This window comes from Ammospiza caudacuta, chromosome 18, assembly GCF_027887145.1.
Source record: "Ammospiza caudacuta isolate bAmmCau1 chromosome 18, bAmmCau1.pri, whole genome shotgun sequence".
NCBI lineage: Eukaryota > Metazoa > Chordata > Aves > Passeriformes > Passerellidae > Ammospiza > Ammospiza caudacuta.
In genome coordinates this window covers 7,454,281-7,478,820 of record NC_080610.1, presented here as the reverse complement: position 1 = coordinate 7,478,820, position 24,540 = coordinate 7,454,281, and the positions used below count along the sequence as shown (strand labels likewise).

Genomic DNA, 24,540 nt, shown 5'->3' with positions numbered 1-24,540 from the left:
CTTTTATACTGCCACTCTATACATCCCCAACATTAGAGGATATACTTGCACAAGCTGATTTTCAAAATAAAAAATAACCTCTCCCAAACTCATTCTTGAGGAAGTCCACACTAACACATGAACAAGCTGTTCTAAAAACAACATTATAAAAGGCAAAAATGATGGACAAAATACTAAGACAGTCAGACCAGCTACTACAGAACCTCCCCCATGAGACTTCTTGGTTAGTAAGGCTCTTAAAAGCAGAGCAAAATACCAAAATGACAAGATGTGTCTAGCAAAAAGAAGACAGCTGAAGCCTGAAGAGAAAGCATCACTCAGCTGAGGACTCAAAATTGGCTAACATTCACCAAAGACTTGCTGATCCAATCAGCTAAAACTGAGTCCATACATCTCAGTATGAAAATGGGCTCAGCTCTGCAAAGACTTGGCATGGGAAGATCTTGACCCCATGCACAAGCCCATTCATCTCAGAGACATTTAGTTCTAAAATAATGCTGCCAGTACTTGTATCTTAGAATAAGTCTCAGATTCACTGAGTGAAGGAAAAATTGGTTTTATGATTGACTGACCACTTACTTATCATTCTCCTGAGAGATGTACAGACGGTTGGATAGACTGGCAAGAAAGGCCTCAACAATCACTGAATCTATGGTCAGGCCAGCTTTCAAGCACCTGCATTAACAATGGACAGAAAAAACACAATGCATCAATAAATCCTATCACTTTCAACTACTGTGAACTCATGCTATCTATATATTAGGGAAGCAGGTTTATACTGAAGAATAAGAATTGATTGCCAAGGAACACTGTAGATACATTTTGAAAAATGAGCTGAGTTTCTACTTCTGCTTTCTCCAAAAACAATAATGATGGGAATATACAATAAGGAAAATTCAGAATCCACTGGTTTGAAACTTTAATTTCTTGTCTCTAGAAACCAACTATGTCTTCCCTCCAGCTCTCTGCAGCTCTCTAAAAGGGAAGAATAATCACTGCCCACACGGGTGTGTGACAATCCTTCTGTTACATGAGGCTCAGTCAATGCGACAACCCAAGCTAAAAACAAAAAAAAACCAACCTATTGAATATCTGCAAAAACACCTACCTACTGAAAATGGTGACTAGCAGACATGGGAAGCAAAACAGTAAGACTGAATAATTTTACAGTTAGGACATAAACAGAACCAAGAGATGCCTGAAGGAAAACAAAGTCCCGACCAAAGAAGGCACAAAGACTTCATGGCAGCACAGAGCAGAACCTTCTAAATGGACACTGTGCCTTTCTGCCAGGGAAGCAGCACATGTCCAGCATGGTGCCAGGGAAGCAGCACATGTCCAGCATGGCACCAGCCCCCTCTTACCTGCAGATGTTGTCTATGGCAATGTCACGCAGCTGCTCATACATGGATGGCTGACCCTTCTTGCAAGACATTACATTTAGAGTGGACTCTGAATGCTCGTTGGTGACACTGATCTTAATGTCATTCCCACCTACTGAGAACACAGGAGTACAGAAATCAACACCACTTGATGAGCTAGACAAGCCATTATTGCATTTGACTGTTCCTAAATTATTATTCCTAAATTTAGCCACTTACTAATTTACTGTTTTGCTCTAGCATTACAATACTGCTTTTGCATCAGCAAGTGATTTGAATTGAACATTTTTATTCAGGAAATCATCACTCAATATTAAAATCTAAAAACAACAACAAAAACCTGCCAAATGCCAAGACAGTCACGTGGCTGGAGCAGAGGATGGGTATGGGGAGTGTGAGGAACGTGACCTCGTTCACTCTGCAGAAGCAGCAGCTTTGGACAGAGCCAGTGGCTGCCTCCCAAGCTGCAAAGTAGGCTACAGGGCAGACAAGCAGCCTTTGTAGGAGAACTGGACACAACAGCCTCAACTCCAAACAAGGGAGGTTCCAACTGGGTATGTGATTCTTTTTCCTCATTATGAGGATAATTATGCACTCAAGACACAAGTGCTCAGTGTCAGCAGAAGAGACACAGCAGTCCTGCTGCTCACCCTTAGATACACTTCTACCAGAATTTCATTGGTTTCCCTCCTCCCCATCTCCAAAAAAAATTACACAATTCCATCTCCATTTCCACCTCCAGCTGTAACACCACAAAATACCAAAAAGTATGAAAAAGCCACAAAAGTTGGAAAACAATGATTCTGGACATAGGTTTTTTCCCTTTACCTGAATGATACTGGCTGTGATATTTGTAAAGTTTCACAAGAACTGGGGAAGGTATCACAAGAAAGTCTCTCAGTGATGGATTGACAGAATGAACCACAACAGGGAACCTCTCACACAGACGACCCAGACCCTAAAAGGGGAAAGAGAAAAACAAAAACTAAGACAAAACAAACAAAACATAGCTTTAGAATAAAACAGCACTATTTTTATTTCAGCTGCAAGCTTGCAACTTCAGCTCAATACAAACAAACAGAAAACAAAACAAATCCTACACAGTTTTGAGAGGTTCATTTTTTAGCAGAAGATTTAGATACTTTAAGGCTCTAACTGTTTTGGGTTATTCCAGAGTGTGTCATATACCACTCAAGCCTTGCTGCTCTCTTCCTGGGCATTTTCACAGGAGTTCCATGAAATGAACTGCATTCTCCAAAAATAAAGGTACTGTACAAGTGCCAACATTTAGAGGAACCTGATAACTTACAACTTATGTGGTGAGAAACACCACATTTGTAAGACTGGATAAGTGCCCAATAAGAAGACAAAAATTATAATAACCAAGGCTTAATCTAAAACCTCAGTGTTCTGCCAGTCCCAGTATTTTAATTATTTATGTAATGGACTAAGACGCTAAATAGTTCAAAAATTAAATCCTGGCTAAAAACCCCTCATGAATATTATTCTTCAAGAAGTAGATGAGCTAAGAAAATTCTAAAAGCAGTTCCCAGTTCTCACAGCAGATCTCTGAAAAGCAAATATAGAACACAGTGATGGAAAGTAATGAAAAGAGCAGATCAAGTGTTCTAGCAACCTGTAAAAATCCCCCAATTCTCATTCACTGACACAGTGACTAACTGCAGTAATTAATGACAAATACTGTAAAGACAGACCTGCAAACAGCAAATCAGCAATGGCAAGTGAGCAATTATGACTTTGCTTGAGGTTTTTGACTGCAGCTTCTCTGATAACTTGATGCACAGGTTTTCTGCACCTTAAAAAAAAAATCCAACAGAAAAAAAATTTTTTTTTATTTGTTATTAGGCCACACACAACCCAAGCCTTACTAGAATTTCTAAAATAATGGAGATGATTTATAAGCTTCAATCTTGTACTGTAAGATTTAGTGCTGCTTCTGCAAAAACAGTTTTAGAAACTTAGCACCTGCACCAAACAGCTCTGTCAAATACTGTGACTGAAAGAATGACAGCATTTAAAGCTGATTTTGAGCATACTTCATACTGAACAGAAATCAAATATTGCAATGTCCAAAGAGAAAAAATCCTCCACATATTCAGCAGATATAAGATTTAGACAAGAAAGAAAATAGAGGAAAAGTAAGAAAGAGTCTCCCAGTCCTGCTAGCAATGAAGAAAAAACATTTTCTTTAAAAGAACCACTGAGAAATACTCATAACTGGGTAAGAGGAATAAATAAAACAGAAACTAGAAAACAAATAGCTGCATGCAATCAAGCATTTATAGCATCCCCTGGAGATAAGTAATGGAAGTTTCTGCTTCATTTCTATAAAGAGATGTCTAACTACGCAGCCAACTAATCTGACAACCTTTCGATGGAAGTTTTACCCTTGTATTTCACTGAAATTTAATATTTCTCTGAGCACCATCTACTCCATAAGTATTTCTACAACTTAGAACACAACAAACAGACACTGCAGAGACCAAGGAGCATTTTTTTACTTTGCTCATCCTTCACAGCCCACACCATGAGATCCACACAGGCAGCGTTGGCCTGGCAGCGCAGTTTTAACGGGCTCAGCTCGTTGTGCAGGCGATCCACATCGTGGAGGATTTTCTGGAGTTCTGACTGGCTGCTGTTGAATTGCTCCAGCACAAAATCATGGATTTCCTTCACAAATGAGGTGGGAAGGTCTAAAAAAAGAAAAGGAAACAATATTATACTGGAAGGATGAAAGTCAGTGTTATCAGAATAACAGCATATATAACAGTCATTGCTACATTATAAATTATATTATTTAATCAAGTTTATGTCCTGTCTAAAAGATAAATATCATAACAAAGTCCACCACTGAACAGACAATTTAAATGCCACCTATTAATCCTTTTAATGGTGGCCAAAATATTTTTTCTACTTCCATAGTACCTTTTTAAATTGGAAATATTTCAAAATTTATTACCCTAAGCAGAGTTCCCCGGAAATGCAAACCCAATGCTCAAGCACTCAACACAAAGCAGATGATGCTTGGGATCCTAAATATAATGAAGGATAAATAAAAATAAATAAATACCTTTCATATAGTATAGTGTGTCTCTCAGCATTTTAAACTGAGCAAGGTAAAGAGGGTCACTGAAGGTTTTGTAATAGAGCTCTGAACTACAACAGGTCTGAAAGACAAAAGAAGCAATTTCCCAGATTCAAAAGGAAGCCTTTCCATTATACAAATAAGTAAATCTCACTCCACCTCCACAAAGTAAACAAGCATATAAAACAAGCATATAAAAGAAATAACCTCACAGCTTTTGCCCTCTCTACTTTTTATTAAAAGTACAGCCATTCAATGCATTTAACAAAATTCAGGTGCTGTTTGATTTGAAGAGTGTGTCTGTTTCTGTAACAATGGGGCTAAAAACAGAAAAGGGAGGACTCAAAGCTCTCACTTTACTGAGATGGCAAAAAGAAAGAGAGGCTGAAGTTGTCTCCACTCAGGCCTACATTTTGAACAGGGCAGTGCTTGGTGGGAGGCTGAGAGCAAAGCAGAGTCATTTCTGCACACATTTCAGCACACACCCCTCTCACCACAGCTTTATGCTCTGAGGAAATGAGGCAAACTCCAGAAAATGTGTGGAGGCTGTGACAGAAGTGCACCCAGGGGAGGGGAGAAGAAGAAACAATCCTTGTTCTGAAATGAGGACTCACAGGCCTAAAGAACCAAATCTGCCACCTCTGAGAGTCCATGAGCTGCAGCACTGACAAACTCATAGAAATGGCACCTAACAGAGCAGCAGTGATTTCCAAGCCACAAACTGAAAATAAAAAATTCATTTCATAGATGTGAAAAAGACAGTGTCACTGCAATATGCAAGACCTTTGTCTACAATAAACCAGCTTTGGGCAGCCAGTGCTGTAATTTATTAGGATAACAGAGCCAATGTAGGAAAATAACTACTTCCTCCTATGTTAGTGAAAAATATCACCACTCTTCACCCTTTTTACACAGTCCAAGGCTAGATTTAAACCACTGAAAGAACTGTTCAGAAAGGAAATTAGTACCATTTTGCAAAGAGAAGGCATACCTTACATAGGTAAAATATTAATTTTGCAAGTAATAGGGCAAAAAATGAAGTATTAAAGTCATTAAAGGAAGAAGGTAAAACCATACCTCTGCAACTTCAGCTAGAACTGCATCTAAGGTCTTCAGAAGAGAATCCTCAACTATCTGCTTTACCTAGGGAGGGAAAAAACCAAATTAAAACAGGATGTTTCCTGTTAGTGACTCTAGATAGGAGCAGAATATAATTTAATAAAATTTTGCTTATGCACAGAAAACAAGTCACTTCACTATGAAGCCTCTGATGAAATTAAGGCTGCAACAAGAATGTTTGAGCCTCTCTGCTGTTCCAGAATAGCTGATGCCAGAAGCAGACAGGGCCTGCAGCTTCTGTCACTTGTGTGAATTCCCAGCAAACCCTTCAGGAAGTCTCACAGCAAAAGCCAATCTTCTATTTCAGCCACTAGCAGTATGCAGGTTACACCAGAACCAGTGGTCTGCAAGGCTAAGCAGGAATAAATTGACATAAACTTATTTAAGTTTACAAATTCTGCATGGTTATTATGAGAGTTTTCCAGAATGCTATTCAAGCATGACATTAAATGTCATAAAAATAAAATTACACAAAGCTTGAGAGACAAAGGCTGTTGTTTTACTTGCAATTCCAAAAGCTTAAACTGCATCTATTTCTAGCAAATATCTAGAGCACAGTGTCACTGCAATCTTCATAAGGAGCCACCACCTACCATGTCCAACAGCTGTCGGAGCATTTCCAGTGGGATGCTAAACTCTTTATTGTTAATACCATTGAAGAGAGGAGAAACTGAAAAGCTGGAGCTGACTCTGGAGAAGTAATAATCAGGATCCAGTGCACTCCCATCAGGAAGATATGAACCTGATCAGAAAAAAAAATAATGGAAATACAAGTTTTAAGAGAGAAAGGATATTAACTGTCTTTAATGGAAACATTTAGACACTACAAGAGTTCTTTCTAACACAGTCTTTACCTTGCCAGAGGTGCATTTCAGCTCATCTACTGGTAAATTAGGACAGAAAACTATGAAACAATTGTCATTAGATGTTTACTATCACAACAGAGAATTCATTACAATAACTTGTGATACTTCTGAGAAACCTTTCCACACTACTGATGTGCATCTACCTGAAAACATTTGTAAATGCCCCTTAAATCAGAAGCACAGAGATGCAAAGAACAGGTTAAATCAAAACTATCTTGCAAGGTTTTCCCTTGTATGAGATGAAATGAACACATGGCACAGTGTTCATCTTAGGTTAGGCACCAGTTCACCACAGCAATTTGAAAGCAAAGAGAATCAAATTATTTTTCAGATTCAAGTACTCTATTAAGCAAACAACTTGCTCAGCAAACTGCTCTTGGCTCTGTTTCCTCTTGAGAAATTACATCTCATGCCTTTCTGAAGTGCTCAGCTGGCTGTGCTAGAGCAATGCTCTTGTGATTAACAGGCTTTTAAGCAAGACTATTTATTGACAACAAAAAAAGAGGTCCTCAGTTCTTTTTTTTTAAGCTGTTAGCCTTGGCCAGAATAAAACCAAGGTCACTACTCATCTTCTTCAGAAGGCAAGACTATCATAAACTATATCAACAGAAGTAATACAAGAACTGACTGCAGCTGAAATATTTGTTAGATGTTAGTACTGAGAATAAAATCCTGATTAATAATCCTGGAATAATCATAACTCTACCAGAGACAACTAAAATAATCCAAAAGATTTTACAAAGTTGTCCACCTAAAGATTTAAGATTATTTCTGTTCTACTACAATAGTAACTCTCTAACCCACAACCTTTGGGTTTTATTTTTTTTAATTCAAACCATGCAGACCACAACATTAAAGAATACATTGCTTCAACACAGTAGACAGAAGATAAACAGGTCTGCTCCTACTTGGCAATTTAAGAATTACTCTGTATGATTGAGGAAGAGATGTCTCTAGAAACAGCAATATGAAGAAAAAAGAAAAGCAATGTGGAAGAAATTCATTTAAGCCAGGGCTTGAGAGAGGAGAATGGCCCAGAAACAGAGAAAGCCCAAATTGTTAAAAATGTGAAAGGGTCAGACAAAACCAGCGACACAAAACAGCTCAGATGCAGAGCTAGTCCTCCACATGGTTCATGAAGGAGAGTTTATTTTTAAGCCCTCCTTTGACTTAGAACTCACAGATGGAGCACTACCACAGCTCAGGAGTTTAGAGTTTGCATGTTAATTCATGAAACTTTCTCAGGTTTTGGCCTTTTATGATACAGTAACCAATGCACATCAGTGAACACTCCAGTGTCTTCTTTACTATTTCTGGCTTCAGAAAATGACTGGGTCTTCCACAATGGCCCACATCACACTCACTCCAAATGGGGAAGTGGGTTTGGGTTTATACAATGTGCCACAAGCCTCAAAATTCCAGACCCTAGATCAACAATGTAGTTGTCTACTGCAGCACAATATTAACTCTTGTTCCTCAAAGTTACTCAGCCTAATCTCCTGAAATCTTTCTGGCCTAGTTGAATTAAGCTCTTCAGTACTAGGCACTGCCTAGCAGGAAGGGAATCAAGAAACAAGTGAAAAACAACTGAGCCTGGAAATTACTGCTGGTAATAATTACTTCCTACTGTCTTTAAACCATAATTTTTTAAAAAGTCCTACCCAGCACATGCCACTGAATTCCTGTAAGAATTCTAAAAGGCAGAGGAAGGGGTCAAAAGGTTTTTTGTTTTAAATTTTCTATAAATAGCAACAAAAACCCCAAATCACAGACTGTTCCTTAAGGTAATCTACCTTCACAGTAATGAATTCCAGCAGGTCCTCCAGGAGAGCTGGGAGCGGGAAGCCCACGTTCAGGACTAACCTGAAACATTGCATAAAAGCTGTATTTTAGGAAATATTTATAAAACATTTAAAAACCTGTCAGGGAATAGACTGTACATTTTAAAATTAAACACAGCTTCAAGAAAAACTAACAGGAACTACATATTGCTGGGTCTAACAGCTCAATTCCAGCCAAATAAGGGAAGTTAAAAAATGCCAGTTCAGTGCTTTTGGCTAAAGGGGAGAGATCAGTGATGACTCCTCTACTGTATGAAACTATGCCAGTAACAAACTGTAGTTTCAAACCACAATCTGAATTCAGTCTTCCCCCAAGACAATGAGCATCTACAGTTCCTGGTGAAACCAGGAAGAGCTCCTGTACCCTCTTTGAAAGCTTCAGCCATTAAGTGCAGCTTCCCAATTTTACAGATATACATTACAATGCCTTTTAATGATAATAACACAAGGAATGTCATTTGCCAAATGCTCCATGTAAAGATTTACTAGTACAGTTTCTACTTCATCTGTCACTGCTTGTTCTGTAATTCTAGAAACTACAAAACTATTTTGAAACTTAGCTGTAGAACCACAATAAAGACATTTGTATCTGCTCAAACAATGTGTTAAGAGACTCTCTGGACATCCAGGCTTAAGTGTTAACTCCAGTGAGCCCAAGAAATCATCTCAGTGCTGACTCCAACACAGAGCAAGTCATACAAACCTGGGTGATGCTGCACACACTGCCGGCCTTTTTCTTCAGCGTTCCCTCCTGGCAAACAGTGAGCAGAGAACTGGGAAGAATTGATCTGAAATCATTAAAGGATCGACGGCGAATTCCTTCGAGCTCTTCTGGAACTCTCAGGGAATGTGGGGGAATTTTAGGAAAAAGCTTTGAAAGGAGAGCCTCCTCTGAATTGCTGTAGCGACCAAAGGCTCGAGAAATTCCTATCAGGCAGGGCACTGCATACTTGCATAAATATTCTGGGAAAGGAAAACACATATAACAGCAATTAACAGTAGAACTTCCTCTTCACACTTTTGCTACTACTTCACTAAACTGTTTTACAACTACTGATTTGTACAAGCAGAGGAAAAACGATGAAAGCATCACAAATGACTAAAATCCTGCTTCTGTATTTTCCAGTCAGCAACAAACAAAACAGAGAAGTGCTAAGGGAAGCTGAAAGACAAAACTCACTTTTCAGGATTGATCCTGATAACCAGCAAACACACACAGGAGAAGTTCAGAGGACAGGAGTTACAAATACAGTAACAATTTTATCACTACCTTTATCATGCATTTGTGGTGTCTGGCACATTCCCAACAGGAACTGCATTACTTGTAGGACTGTATCCACGATCTAAAGTCATCAAAACAGACATACAAAAATATCTTTGGGTAAAGAGATATCATTATCTTACACCAGATCATTATAATAAATGAAACTTGTAAACATTAACGTAAGCACCTCTGTGAAGATTTCTTAATGTTGTGTTACTAAAAGATTACCTTGCCCTCACTCGGGCCACAGAGTTTCTCCTGTAAAGTCTGCAGTGAGCTGCAAGTACTACACAATGGAACTGCAGCACTCCCAACCTCAGTATCAAAACTGGAATTTTAAAACTCTGGGCTCAGCAACTGACACCCAAAAGTAACTGCAGACCTATGAATATCCTCTAGGCACTTGACTATTAACACAAGCAAATTAAAGCATCAGTGCACACACTAAAGCAATCAGTCCCTTGCTGACAGGGAGCAGCTGTGCTCTTCTCCAGACATTTGCCAGGATTGCAGTGTTGGAGATCTGGGTAATACAACAGCACAAACTCAAACCCCACCTGCTCTCGGAAAGATGCATCCCTGTAAGCCACGTCAGATAACAAGGTCACTAAGCAGAAGCTGAAGTTTTCTGCCACTGGAAGCAAACCTGCAAAGTAATGGAGAGAAAATCAGCCACTTAAGCCTTGTTAGAGAGAACCAACATAGAAAGAGCAAACTATAATAAAGCAAGAAGACACAAGTGACTCCCATGTCATAAAGTTCTGAGGCAGATTGTAGACAAAAATGGTATTACATACAAAATTTAGAAGCACTCTAACCACCATAATTTCAGCATAAATGTTAAAACAAAAGTCAGAATTAAAAACCTTCCCAGGTTTTCAACTTATCAGAAATAAACCTTAATTATGTAATACTGTATGAAAGTATTCTTACATTAAGGGAGCAAAGAATGAAGTGGTTTAAACAGCAACTAAGCATCAAAGCTAAAAGCAGAGCAACAAATCTCATGTTCCACTCTCCTACTCTAGCTACTACACAATCTTCTCCAGTTTAGTAACAAAATAAATCGAACACAGAACTATTTGGAAACTGCAATTCATCAAAAGCAGCAAAGCAGGAAAACAGGGATCTATTCAACTTCCTTTGGCTTCTTAAGAAAATCCATATTAAAAGCTGTCAAGCCAGGAGCTAAGTAAGAACATAGCAGGACTTCTCCCCTCCCCTTGAGTCATGTCCTGAACAACCTTTGCTATGTCTATCTCCTGGCTGGCATTCCATGACAAAGATCAAAACCTCCAAACATCACCTCTGCCTTTCCGTGCATTGCTTTCTTCTATCCACTGCACTTTGGGAAGGCCCTTCAGGAGTCGCAGCAGGTAAGGAACCACATGATCCTTGTGCTAAAGAAAAAATATTCTATTTAAAAAGGGGAAAACAGCTGAACCACATAATGTCAAGATACTTTAGAGATATGGTAAAATTTCATTAGCACACACAGAACTTGCTTCTAATGATTACTCCACAGGCTTCTTGACTATTGCAAAACTGATTTCAAAACAAGCAAATTAAAGTAACTCAATTCAGTGTCTTAAATCCAAGCCTTTCACTCCAGGCAACAGTTCATTCTCTGTCAAAGCTGGAGAAGAAAGTTCCAGAACAGTACCTAACCCTAAACACTTTATTAACTGACAGTAAGCTCCCAAATTAAATTTAAGACAGCTAGAAATTCAGAGTGCCAGTGCCAATTCAGTACATGTGATGCATCCCAGGGCCTTACACAAGCCACTTAACACATCCATGTAACACTTCAGCTCCCTCACCTGCAAATCAAAGCACAGCACAGCTGCCTTATATAAAAAAACCCAACCAAATGCAAAAATAAAAAAGAACAAGGTCAATAATATCCATGCAAGCTGTACCATAGCACATGGGTACTAAACAGGAGGCAATTCAGGCCTGATGCAAACCTTAGCAATATGAAAGAATTTAAAGTGAGGTCTAAGAGCATTGGACCTGGGACTCTGTGAATGCCTCCCCTCCTGTACACAGAACAATACCAGGCCCAGCAGTCAAAGGGAAGAGAAGCAGCTTGTGCTGGCCCTGCTGGCAGACACAGAAGGGATGCTTGTGTACAATGCAGCCTGTGTGCCCTGTCTGTCTGTCTGTTTATCCTGCCATGAAAGGGCCTATTGCAAACCTGGCCTTCAGGAGTGCATCCCTGTCAGTCAGGAGCATGTGGGGAAGAACATGCCATGACACACCTGGTTTGAGTAAATCCTGCTGGATACTCTTTCCTTTCTCTGCTTTAGCCCATGATGACCAGAAAACACAGCAGCAGTCTGGCTGTGGCAGTGCCATGGCTACTGCCTATCACACCTACCAGTATTGCCTTGCTCTCCTGACAGCATCCATCTCTTATCTCTTATCTTTTTATCTACTTTTATGAAGAGCAAATACCAACTTTTCATTAATTGAACAACTAAATTTAAATTAATCCAGGATCTTTGAAAGTAAATAGGTAGCCTAAGTGGGAAAAATACCTGAAGATCAGATTCAACTAGAAAGATCCCTAAAGCAATAACAGCATCCCTACGACGTTCATCCAACTGGAAAATCCCATGGAAATCCACTGGACACATACAGAGCAGCTTTTGTACCTGAAAAACAGCAGAGGGAAAGAACAGTGGAACAAGATTGGAAACCAAACTGAAGCTTGTTTGAAGTGCACAGCGGTATCTCCACCTTCTGGAATACATTTGGCAACATTACCCTCCTTCAGTCATCAATCTCACTAAGAACATCCAAGGGCCAGGAAAGAGTGAGGAAAGACAGAAACCAGAAAAATACAGAAAATCTCAAATAGATGTCAAGCATTTTTACTATAACGTGTGTCAATTTAAAGGTTTTCTTCAACACTTGAGCAAAGTACTGAGAATTATAAAGCCTTCATTCCACTACTTCACTTACAGATGTGCAGGAAATGTGCAGCAGGCACTTTTATTCTATTTACTCAATTCTTGTAAACAAAAAATAAGTGGATGGAGCTTTAATTACAGCTGTAACAATGCCTCCTACATATACACCACTGAACAATTAACTGTTACCAACCTGTGTATGACTCTTGCTCAAATCCTTTTAACATAACAGATTAAGTATTCAGAATTAATATTTTCACACTATTCACCTATTACTTTACTCCATATTTAACAAACACACATTTAAGGAATACATCAAACTTTGCAAATACTTTGCTCTTCAACAGAATTGCTAACAAATGGGAATGCAACAAGCTTGTTGTCTTTTTACAAATTTCCTTGATGTTAATATTCCTTAATGTTAATAAATGCTATCTAGAAAGGCCCTTCATAATAAATATGATTGACTCACCTATGTTTGAATGCCAAGTCACTTCCTATTTAGATAACTCTCTGAACATCCCACCTCAAAACTTCTAAAGCAAGAAACAAAGTCCCTAGAGGATTAGAAAAAATTGACTGGATGCTCAGTGGAATTCAAGGTTCTGGAGCTTTAACCGCCAGACCTTCTAATTTCAAGACCTGTAGTACAACACAGATAATCCTCTTGCTCACTTTAAAATACAGTGGAGGAAATATGAACTTTGGAAGATGACTGCTGATGCATGTGTTCCACATCAGGTTACGTTTACAATAACAGGAGTGAGCAACTCTGGCTAGATATGAGCTGTTACTATAATTGAACTGCTGTATTGTCAAATTGGAAAAAAAAATAAAATCCCCGGATATTTGTGAACCAAGAGCAGGGCACAGAAAAATTATTCAGCATTGGCTGCCACCCCAGTGGAACATTTCCAAAACAAGAAATAAGAAGGCTGCAACAGCTGGCCCAGAACAAGCACTATAGTTTTCATCAGCACAGAGCGGTGATTTTTTCAGCTATTTAGTCACGACTGCTGCCTGAAGCAATTCAGAGAGGCTGTCACTTGGTGCTGTCACAACAGCAATTTGGACATGCTGTCACTTGGTGCTGTCACGACAGCAATTTGGACATGCTGCCACTTGGTGCCAAACCCAGCACAGCCGAGTGTGCATCCCTGCCCGGGAGCGGGGGAGCCCCTCGGGGGGAGGGCACTGCCCTCACACGGATGGATCCCCACAGTTCTCCCCTCAGCAGAGCTTCATCTCACCCACATTTCACCCGGCACTGATTGCGTCGTCTGGATTTAACCAGATACGTGGAGGAAAGCCAGCTCTAATTAGGTTGAGACTAATTATTCCCACAAGACTATATTCTACAGATTTGGGGGACACGCAGCAAGATCCAGTTCCTTGCCCCGAGGGTGCGCCGCTGACCCGAATTTTTGGGTCAAGCTGGCCCACAGGAGCATCCCTGAGGCCCGGCTGCCCCGAAGGCAGGGACAGACAAAGCGGGGCTGACAGAATCCCCCAGAGCCCACAGACAGCCCCGCCCAGGCAGGGCACAGCCCCCGGAGCATCTCCCGGCCCGCGGGCACGCACACCGCCCCCAGCCCGCTCCCCACGCGTGACAGCTCCAAGGGGCGGCCGGACAGCCCTCACGGCACGAACAGTGCCCAGAAGGGGCCACGAACGGCACCGGCCGGGCTCCTCGGGACTCCTGTGCACACAGGGGCCACTCCTCCCGCGGCACGGCCCCCCCGCCACACGCGGCTCCCACGCGTGACAGCCCTGCAGCCGGCACACACGCAGCGCCCCACGCGTGACGGCCGCTCCCCACAAACGCCCCTCACCTTCTCCAGAGGCGCCGGGTTCTGCACCGCCAGCGACCGCGCCAGCGACAGCACCGTGTTGAAGTAGAAGCCGCGCGCGGTGGCCGCGCTGCTCCCGCGCCCCGCAGGCCCCGCGGAGGGAGCCGCGGCGGTCCCGGCCGTGGCGGTCCCGGCCGTGGCAGCCGCCGTCCCGGCCGCCGCCGCCGTGGCCGCCGTGGCCGCAGCCGCCGCTGCCGCCGCCACCGCGGCCGCCATGTTGTGCGGGAACGGCGCCGGCCAGCTCGTTCCGCCCCGTCCGCGAGATCAGCGGCTCCCGCGAGAGCACGGCGCACCAATCACGCCACAAAGATGGCAGCGCCCAGCGCGGCTTCACTTCCGCCCGGTGGCCCGCCCTCCCCGCGCGCGCCCCTCCCTGCGCAGCCATCTCTCCGCATATTTCCCCCCTCCCCGCCGCAGTGGTTCCGCCCAGCAGCCGCCTGTCCACCAGCGGCGCTGCGGCGCGCTCACCCCGCCCCGCGGGGGGAAGGCGCTCAGTGGCTGCCCCCAGCGCTTCCGCCCGGTGTTCGGTGCCGTGGGCGGAAGCAGCGGCGCGGCCACGGCCGGGGGCGGGGATTCGGGGGGTTCCGTGAGGGGCGAGCGCTGCCCGCGGACACTCTCGCGATCGGCGGCGCCATGTCGGCGCTCCCGAGGAGCTACAACCCGTTCGCGGAGGACGAGGAGGAGGATGTGGCGCCGGCGGGCCCCGGCGGGGCGGGCGGCGCGGAGCGGCAGCGGTACCTGCAGCAGGAGGTGCTGCGCCGCACGGCCGCCACCGCCGACAGCACCACCCGCTCCTTGTCGCTGCTCTACGAGTCCGAGCGCATCGGCGTGGCCGCCTCCGAGGTGGGTCGGGCCGGGAGCAGCCGCGGGGCCCGCGCGCTGCCCTGCGCTCCCCGCTCCGGGAGGGGAGTCTTGTTCTCCCTGCATATCTCCCTAGATAGTTTCCTGAAATGCCTCTTTAGTCGGGGTTTTCCAGCCAACCTGCCCCTGTGTGTTCAGGGTTTTGAGGGAAAGATCCCGGTTACAGCCGGTGTGTCTGGGCACTGCTGAGGCTGGGACTGGGCCGTGTTTTCAGCTGCTTTCAGCAGTTCTTACTGATTTTTAGCTGACTAAAAAGTTTTTAGCAGTTCCTTTGGTTAGATGAAGGGCCTTCCCTGTTAGTTGTTTGTGATGTGCTTCAGTTCACCCTGATTAATCATTTCCTTCATTCCTCAGGCCCTGTTTCAGCACTTTATGCTCGGGCTCAGCTCCTGTCCATTGTGTCACCTGCTATAATGGGGTGTTCCTGGGGTGATGTGGTTGACTGTATTAACCCCAGAGCATCCCCGAGCTGCAGCCAGGCCTTATGCTCAGAGGGCTCTTGGTGGGACTTCTGTGAACTTTCAGACTCGTGATTGGTTTGCCCAGGAAATCACAAGTGAGGAATCAAGAATTCAGGCTTGACACAGGGCCTGTGGTAAAACTTAAAGTCTATGTTTGTGCTTTATTGAGAGGGGGGAAAAAGAGAATATTCAACTAAAATTTCCCAGACTTTAGCAAGAATATGAACACAAGTTCTTTGTTTTGCACTGGTGGTGGCTACAGGCAACTTTTCTGCCAGCATTAATCTTTGGATTACTTTGGAATAGTGCTTGTGCTGCTGAATTAGAAAATAATGTAGTTCTGTATAGGAAAATTCCTAAATCCTACTCTGCTCAAATTAACTAAAATATTCCTGAAGTCCGAAGAAATTCTGTTTGTGTTTATTTCCTTTGGTTATTCTATTTCTAAATTATCAGAAACATCTTAGTAAGGTGAAAATACAATCCTTCCCAGTTAAGGTGTCATTCATTAAAAATTTTCCTGCTTGCTCATTCCCCTGCCATAAACCTGTGCATTTTCACCACATCACCCACCTGGTGGTCAGCCACAGATGAAAATGGCAGCTTGATAAGAGGCTAGTAGAGAAAACTCCTGGACTGTTGGGATAGGTGCTAAGAACCCAGCATGTCACAGGGATGAGGATTTTACAGCTGCCTAATGCTGTGGCTGACAAGCAACTGTTGAGTGAAATCCCTGGAGGAAGGGGAATGAGGGAAAAAGCTGTTTGCCCTCAGAAATAACCTGCACAGGTGAAGGAATGCTGTTATTTTTGTTCAGTGTTAGTTGTTTGGTGTCTCAGCTTATCCTGGCTCTATGATCTGTTTCTCTGTCAATGTCCAATGTCAAATCTGTTCCCTCTGTCACTGCCCCCAGGAGCTCGTCCGGCAGGGAGAGGCTCTGAAGCGCACGGAGCAGATGGTGGATAAAATGGACCAGGACTTGAAAACGAGTCAAAGGCACATCAACAGCATCAAGAGTGTCTGGGGGGGCTTGGTAAACTACTTCAAAGCCAAACCCCCAGAGAGCAAGCCAGAGCAGAATGGAGCCCCTGAATACTATGCTAACAGCAGGTAAGTGACATAAATTTTTTATTTGGGACTTGTCTCTCACAGCATCTCTGAAATGTCACCAGAAAATCAGAAAATAAAACATCTGGTGGTTCTTTCAAACTCCTGACAAATCTCCTGAAGATTTGTATCCCACCCTTCATGTTTTGAATTCTAGGAAATTGTTTCCATTTTTTCCTGAGGTGGTCTAGCTGCCTTTTTTCTTTAATGCCAAGGTCAATAGTAATGCTTTCTTTTTTTATTCCTAGGTTAAAAGAAGCAATGATGTCTAGTAAAGAACAAGAGTCAAAATACCAGGAAAGCCATCCAAATTTAAGGAAGCTAGATAATTCAGGTTTGTTAACTTTATTTTACACTGAATGCCTGTCATCTATGTGGGGCAAATTTGCAGGGATAAAGGCAGAGACCCTTCAGCCTGCCCAGCTGCTGACTTACCTTGCTACCTAACATCTGGAGATTGTATCCCAGCCTTCATCCTTTGAATTGTAGGGAATTGTTTCCATTAAAATTTTTATCTCCAAAGTGAAGATGTTATACCTGCTAGAGACTAAAAGGACCCAGTGCTTGTATTTGGAGAGAATGCACAGGGTGTACAGACAGGGTTTCCCTAAGTTTGCCAAAATTTTGCACGCTCAGAGGTTCTCCTTTTAACCATTATTTGTCACAGTTTTCAGATACGGTGTCCTTGTTATTTCAGACATGGATTCTAACCCTTCATGCAGAAGCTATTTCTTGATTCTCAGAGGGTGGTGTGTGGAGTTTGGCCCCATTCCTCCTCCTCTCAAATTGTTAACTTCTGTGAGGGCTTTTCCCTACTAAATAACTGCTTGTTTATCGAGTGAGCCTGGGTTATTTCACACAGTAAGAGTGGGAAAGCAGCAGGATATCGATGATGGTGTGTGAATAAGGGAATGAAGGCTTTGGGAGCTCGGGGTCCGTGCAGTGCCGAGCTCTGTCCAGCAGAGGGCAGAGCGGCTCCGGTCACGGTCCCAGCCCTTGGTCCCGCTCGGGTGGGCGCTGGGGCTCGGTTTGCTTTTCTCTCCCAGCTCCCTGCCAGAGCTACAGGTGGCAGCCCGAAAGAGAGTAATTGTAGCTTAAGTGTTCATCTTGGCCTACAGACAATGGTCTCGCACTACTCCTGGTACTCTGGTTCTGTGATTTCCTGGCAGCTGTGTGCAAACTAATTTTTCACAGCCTTACTAAAACTTCAAAACCTCTTCTCACATGCTTTATTATATAATATTCTGTACTCTGTACTTTTAACAGACAATGACTTCAACAAAGCAGAGTTAGTTTCTTCAGTGCAAAGTGATGCCTACCCAAAGAACCAACAACTGCGAGCTTACCACCAGAAAATTGATACCAACTTAGGTGAGTGAGGAAACTGAAGCTGTTTGATGTCCTACAGCTGGGAATTTTTGACTCCTAAGCCAGATAGAATTAATAAGTGATATATTGCCAACACTTTTTTGTTTAGTTAACATGTAAAATTTGATGACAATTTAAAAAATCATTTGCTTGTACTTGCATTTCAAAACTATCTGCATGGTACATCAGTTTAGACTCAATTTAAAGCAATGCACGGCTTTTGAAGTACATGTTTTGTTAAACGTTGCTAGGAATTGAAAGGCACTAAATATTTGTGGATTTGCTGCAATTTTTTTATTACTTCTCAAAGCCATTCAGCTGAGTTTGCCTTCCTTTGTTCTGTAGCACGTAGACAAAGCGCCTGTTTGCTTACATGTTGCTGTGTAGTTGACCTAGAAAGAAGAGGTTGGGAAAAAATCAGAAAGGAATAAATCAAAGAAAAATAGTTGGTCATAAGAGCTAGTGGAAGCCCATTTCTTATGTTCACAAGCTGTTGAAAACTTATTGACTTCAATTAGTATTTATACCAATCAATCATGCAACGAAATTGTCACCTTTTGGTCACTTAGAAAATCTAGAAATGGGAGTTTTTCCATCTGTGATAAACAACTGCTTAAATTTTCAGTGCACTGGTATCATCTCTGCATGAAGTTTAAAGAAAAACAGTTGAGGTGTAGTGAGCATACTGTGTATGCTGAGCAGAGAATATATGTACCAAATTTTCTATGAGATACATTTTTTTAAAAAGGTAAAAACTACATTACAGGCTATGTCATGTGATAAAGATCCAGTCTGGTGTTAAACATTTGCTTAACACCAAATGTAAAGTGTAAAAAAGGAGGAAGTGACCATTTCTGGTCGTAACAGTACAACTATGAACATGCCAGTGCTTCCTCTATTTCAGAGGAACACTCACACTTGAGGAATTGTATCTAACGTTTTCTAACCCAGGCTTTTGGAGAAGAAGGAATGCTGATAGTATCCATGTAGATAATCTGTGTTTCAGCACTTTGATTCCTGATGGTCCCTCCCTCCCCTGACAGATGAGATGTCCTCTGGGCTGAGTCGCCTGAAGAGCCTTGCTCTCGGCCTGCAGACTGAGATAGAGGAGCAGGATGACATGTTGGATCGACTCACAAAGAAAGTAGAGACACTGGATGTCAACATTAAAAACACTGATAGGAAAGTCCGACAGCTTTAAAGGATTTTTAGAATTTCTTTTGTTCAGTGTTGGTTCATCCTGAATGCCTCATCTCAACCCAATCTCTTAAAAACCATCTTGGGCAGTATCTGTTTCTCCTTTTTTTCTGCTCTGTTACTGGTTCTGTTGTCATTAAAATTACATAGCCTTAAGTCAGCACAATACTTTACATTTCCTCTTAGTCTACGTGGAAAAAATGCATGTCAAGTGGAATCCCCCAGCACTGGGTCAGGGAGCCCCCTCAGTTGTGTAACCACGTTGTGTGTGTGGAGGGATTCACACTCCATGGACCTGCAGTGTCCTTGGCTGGGAGTGTGATGAGAAAAGGAACTGCACTTTTGCCTCTGTTTTGGGGAGGGGGCAGGGGGAACAGAATGTGCTGCTTTGTTCAGAAGAAATGTTGCTAATTCTGTTTACCTACAGATATGTTAAATTCAGAAAAAAAATGCTGATTTCCAGCTGCAAAAATATTTTTAAGTGACTGTTCTGCAGCATTTCTGGGGCTTAAGGAATGGACTGTTCTGTGGAAGTTGTAAAATATCAAGGGTGTCATGCAGCAATGGTAATATCCTGTGTGTGTTCCCTTTCCTAAGATGATTTTGCCCAAATGGTGCATCCACAAATTGTGGTTTTTATGTTTGGGTAACTAAATGCTTTTGCTTTTACAGTCTTGTCAGTAAAATCTCTAAGGGTATCTTCTGGTCTGCAAGAAATGTTTATTGACAGTGACCCAAAATGTTTGGGTAACAAAATCAGGACTTAAATGTGTGTGCTCTCAAAGATTCTTTTGCAGAAATGGTCACCATCTGTTTTTAATTTTCTGCTGTTTCTCACGTTATTCATTTAGGTGGTTATTTGAAAAATCAGCTTCCATTTCAGAAATGGAGAGTTGATCTGATAGCACAAGCAGATTGTAGAAAACTATTCTTTAGCATTTATTACAGCTGTGATTACAGCTGGAGCAGATGCTGAGCTTTGCTAATTAATGTGATTGTTAAGAAACTCCACTATGGTTCACGTGCATCTGCATTGGCTCAGCAGGTATGAATAATTCCTGCAAATGAAGAAAAACCCAAAACCATTTTTTGAGTCTTCCAGATAGAATTTGGGCTTTCACTTTGTTTTGTCCTTTTGTCAGGGTCACTTAGAACAAAATCACAATTCTGCTCCAGCCTGAAGACATGACAGCGTGAACTTGCTGTCTGCCAAGGGACCTGTGTCAGTATTGGAACATCACAGGTGACAGCGTGTGGCCAGTAAGAGATTGTTACTTCTTTTGAACTAGTGCCACATTGCCTTATGAATTACAGAAAGATTTTGGTGTTCAGGGCTGTCAAGCTTGTCCCCCTCACAGATGTCACATTCACATCCCACTCATTCCTTTTTCAAGGGATGTGTTTCCTTGAGCTCACTTGCCACAAGGTGCATCCAGTTAAGGAGATAAGAGAAACTGAGCCTTTCTTGTTTTACTGTGTCTCCAGAAAGTTCACTGGTAGAAAAATAAATCACTAAAAAAGCTACACTTATTGGACATAGTATTATGGGAAAAATACTATTTCTGGCATAAAGTTGTGAATTAGATTTAAGGTGAGCGTCTGTTCCCTTTGTTACTGATGACATTTATTTCAGTCCCCCCCACAAAACATCTCTTTTGGAGGGTCATAAAACTTCAAGAGCAATTGAGTACCTTTAATTGCTTTTTAATTTTTCAGTTTGTATCATTAATGCACATAAATAATTATAAATACCCTATTAATATTAATATATAATTTTACTGTTTGGGTTTATACCGTGATTAATTATCTTACTCTGTTAGAATATTTATTAATTATATAATTTGATGTCTCAAGATAGCTGATACATTTATTTTGTAAATTATATAGTTGCTAGTGTTCATATGTTCAGTACCTCAGTGAAGGAAGATCAAAATTTTGATTACACCTGGTTTAGTTTATTTGTTTAATTAACACTCCTTTTCGTGTGAAATCTGCCTTCACCTGTAAGCAACTGGGTCACAACTCAGTGTTTGCTCTGATAACAAGGGTGGACACTGAGTGAGACTTTCTTGACTAAGTTATGGCACATGAAGGAAAAATGTCACTGGAGGATCTGGTTGTGTTATGTGTAGTGAGAAGTCTGGAGCTTGAATCCAAGCAAAAATCTTTGATGTAAGGGTGAACTGTGCTGCCTTTCTCATGTAAGCTATTCCATTTTTAGTCTAAGTTACTTCACAGAATTAACTCAAGTTTTTGAGCAAATGTTAATTGTACTGGCCTTATGAAATAATCAATGCATCCTGGATATCTCTGATGCCTTTAAAAACACAGGCAGGGAAGGGAAATAAAAAATAAATCCCTGTTTGTGCTTTGAGAATGCCCTGATCCCAGCAGAGTAGAAACCCAGGATCTCAGCCATGTGGAGTCTATACAGAGGTGTAACTCCTCCTAACAACCCCATCCACTGCTCAGTAATGTATGCCTGCCTTTCCTTAGGTTTTCTTGCTCTATTGATTATTTTGGTTTGGTTTTAATGGCCTTGTTTTAAAGAATCATTTCCCACACTGGGTTTCTTTTGCAGGAGGAAAAAATGGTGCATGGATATAAAAGAATTTCTGCTACAAACTGAATTGCTTGTCTCTGCTTTCATATTGATTTTTGCTGATAACAAACTTAAGTCCAACTGACATGAGGAGACACCACTATTTTATAGTAGTGAAGATGTTTTTTATCTCTTGGAATAATTTTCCATCCTACAGGAGAAAGAAGTTTAAAGGAAAATAACCACATGATTTTTGCTTTTCCAGGAAATGCCATTTTGCATGTATAGTGAAGGATTTACTTCAGTAGCTTTTCTTACTGTTTCCTCAGATGGACTTTTATTTCTTCTTGGATACTGTTGAAAAACTTTAACTGTGTAGAGTACAGGACTTTCAGAAGAAGTTTTATTTGCACTCATGTGCTAATTTTTGATAAAATAAATTATTTTGCCTGCATATTCATGTTGGCATATAAGCTGGTGTTCTTGCAGCAAAATAGCTCTGGTAAATTTTATTGGCTTGGGTAGAAGTTTAATAAGGTCAGAAGAAGATGGCAAAAAAACCAAAACATTTTAAGTATTCTTTATGAAAAGCAAATTTCCAGTTTCTCAAAAAGTTTGCTAATTAATTTTGAAGAGATCTAAAACACTGGGAAGCAGCACATGCCCTTCATAACTCAGATATAAAATTCTAAAAGCAGCAAGGAAAAGGAATGGGAATAACCAGTATCTTGATTACTGGACTCCTAGGTGTATTTGATTTTTAAATTTCCTGAGCATTGAATTAAATCTTGTAACAAATGATATGTAGCTGAATTTTAGACTGTACTACACAGATTTTTTTTTTTCTGTGCTGAGCTGTATGGGCCCTACCAAAATCATTGGGACATGATGATGTCAGGGATTCTTCTAATGTGTGAAATTCACCTGAAATATTTTGCTGCTTAGTAGTCCTTGTGAAGTGATGTCATTTGTTAAATGGTGAAATAGAAAATACTTTCCAACCAGTCTGCCTTCTGAACAAACATTTTTGTAGGCATTTTTACAAGCATAACATCATATGGAGGATATGTGTTAATTTTTACTTTGAAACACATAGGACTTAATTTTCAAATCACAGGTAGTGATTATTTGTGTCTATGGCTTTTTTAACTAGAACTTTAATTCTGTGCCACCCAGGTATAACACTTTTTGTACAAGTCAAATTGCATTATCTTTTATTTAAATGCTAAACTGGACTGGAGTTCAGCAGTTGAAGAGATTGAGTGGAATGAGTGTTGAATGGCAAGACAGTCAATAAAGGTGCTTATTGTTCATGAAGAGTTGTTGCATTTATTTCCCAAATTTTTTTATTACAACTTCATTGATGCTATTCCCCCTTAATATCTATTAAAACACAGGACCTACTCTATTAAATTTGTACCAGCATGGACATAATTTTGCAGCTGGTGGGTTTTGTTTTCTGAGAATAAAAGAGGGTATGACATTTCTATGTTGTTCTTGAGTAGACTCTCTTAGATCCTGAGAGAGGAATGTAAACAAGCATTTATTTTTGCAAAAGAATTTGTGATGATAAAATCATTCCAGATGTTGCTTAAAAAGTAACCTTGCAACAGTATTTGGTATTATCAGGAATATCAGTAAGTGGATGTATGTGTGAACATGGGACAGGTGAAACAGGAGTAAGGCAAAAAAAGATACAAACCTTTTTGAAAACTTGTGGTATTTGTGTGGTCCCAAACTTGGTGATGGTAGAAAACTTGTGAATGTCTTGACCTTCAGGTAGGTTCTTACTTGTATGTGAAGGGAGGAACTTGGCTTCTGAATTTTTTGCAGTCGAGTTTAATTTTACCAGTACTAATTCAGTACCATACCAGTTCTATTTTCAGAAGTCCATATAAGCTGTGGTCCTGCTCATCTCTCTGATCTTTTGTCACTAACTTTGGAAAGTTATTTTCCTTAAGCCATATCCCTCAGCAATTTTCCATGCCATTCAAGCAATACATTCATTACTGAAACTTGTGTGATTTAATAATTTCCTGGCACAATAATTTCAAAACATGTGGGAGGAAAAACGGAGAAAGATTTTTCCATCTCCAGGTATTTATTTTACTGCATGAATCCTTGCTCTGACCCTTTTGAATGGCTTTCTGTTGAGCTGGATTTCAGCTGCTTGTTGAGCACTTGTCTGAGAGACTTTCATCCTTGCAGCCCAGGTGGAGGGAGGGAAGCTCATTCAGAGGAATCCCATGTACCCAACTGCTGTAGCATTTCCAGCTTTGGATTCCTGGAGCTGTTTTCTTTTCCAATCCCCATAAGCTAAACAAACACCTTTTTTTCCAGTCACCTCCTTTACTAATCAGTGTTTGAAATGCAATATTGAGGCCTTCCTCTCCACTCAAGCCAGCTGTGCTGGGTTTACAGTGGCAGCCTGCCAGGAGTCCGAGGGCTTCACCTGTGCCCAAGTGAGGCAGCGTGAAGAGCACAACCACAGCAGCTCTTCTGTGGGACACAGCCCCACACTGCTGGTTTCCATGTGTTACTGGACACCAGCAGCTACTGGGAATCACAGAGCAGTGGGGTCTGGGTGCATTAAACAGCAAGACACTGGAGCCTTAAATTAGGAATGTACTTATTTAGGAAATAGGTGTGTATTTGTGTTGA

General features: G+C 41.5%; 2 protein-coding genes across 3 annotated transcripts in view; one reads left to right on the top strand and one right to left on the bottom strand.

Moving 5' to 3' along the window:
* Positions 1–14,559, bottom strand: part of PI4KA (phosphatidylinositol 4-kinase alpha) — a 54,090-nt gene extending 39,531 nt beyond the window's left edge. The window contains exons 1-15 of one of the 2 annotated variants that reach the window (XM_058816878.1): positions 14,326–14,559; positions 12,119–12,235; positions 10,885–10,978; positions 10,136–10,224; positions 9,585–9,657; positions 9,018–9,277; positions 8,267–8,336; positions 6,201–6,349; positions 5,566–5,631; positions 4,474–4,570; positions 3,905–4,096; positions 3,098–3,198; positions 2,211–2,340; positions 1,365–1,497; positions 580–675 (exon numbers count right to left, since the gene is read on the bottom strand). In XM_058816878.1, coding sequence (XP_058672861.1) covers positions 580–675; positions 1,365–1,497; positions 2,211–2,340; positions 3,098–3,198; positions 3,905–4,096; positions 4,474–4,570; positions 5,566–5,631; positions 6,201–6,349; positions 8,267–8,336; positions 9,018–9,277; positions 9,585–9,657; positions 10,136–10,224; positions 10,885–10,978; positions 12,119–12,235; positions 14,326–14,559 — 1,901 coding nt within the window. The remainder of the gene's footprint in view (positions 1–579; positions 676–1,364; positions 1,498–2,210; positions 2,341–3,097; positions 3,199–3,904; positions 4,097–4,473; positions 4,571–5,565; positions 5,632–6,200; positions 6,350–8,266; positions 8,337–9,017; positions 9,278–9,584; positions 9,658–10,135; positions 10,225–10,884; positions 10,979–12,118; positions 12,236–14,325) is intronic. The other variant, XM_058816880.1, reaches the window with a different exon arrangement.
* Positions 14,560–14,937: 378 nt separating this feature from the next.
* SNAP29 (synaptosome associated protein 29) lies at positions 14,938–23,196 on the top strand. The gene is made up of 5 exons (XM_058816653.1): positions 14,938–15,186; positions 16,579–16,775; positions 17,021–17,106; positions 18,039–18,143; positions 19,184–23,196. Exons 1-5 carry the CDS (start codon positions 14,977–14,979, stop codon positions 19,339–19,341), a joined length of 756 nt encoding a protein of 251 aa, XP_058672636.1. The 5' UTR covers positions 14,938–14,976; the 3' UTR covers positions 19,342–23,196.
* Positions 23,197–24,540: the final 1,344 nt, after the last annotated feature.

Bases quoted from the DNA above. Each gene is read 5' to 3' on its own strand.
- SNAP29 (XM_058816653.1), top strand. From the start codon at position 14,977: ATGTCGGCGCTCCCGAGGAGCTACAACCCGTTCGCGGAGGACGAGGAG. The intron at 15,187-16,578 runs GTGGGTCGGGCC...CACTGCCCCCAG, and splicing joins TCGGCGTGGCCGCCTCCGAG to GAGCTCGTCCGGCAGGGAGA. The intron at 17,107-18,038 runs GTTTGTTAACTT...TACTTTTAACAG, and splicing joins AAGGAAGCTAGATAATTCAG to ACAATGACTTCAACAAAGCA.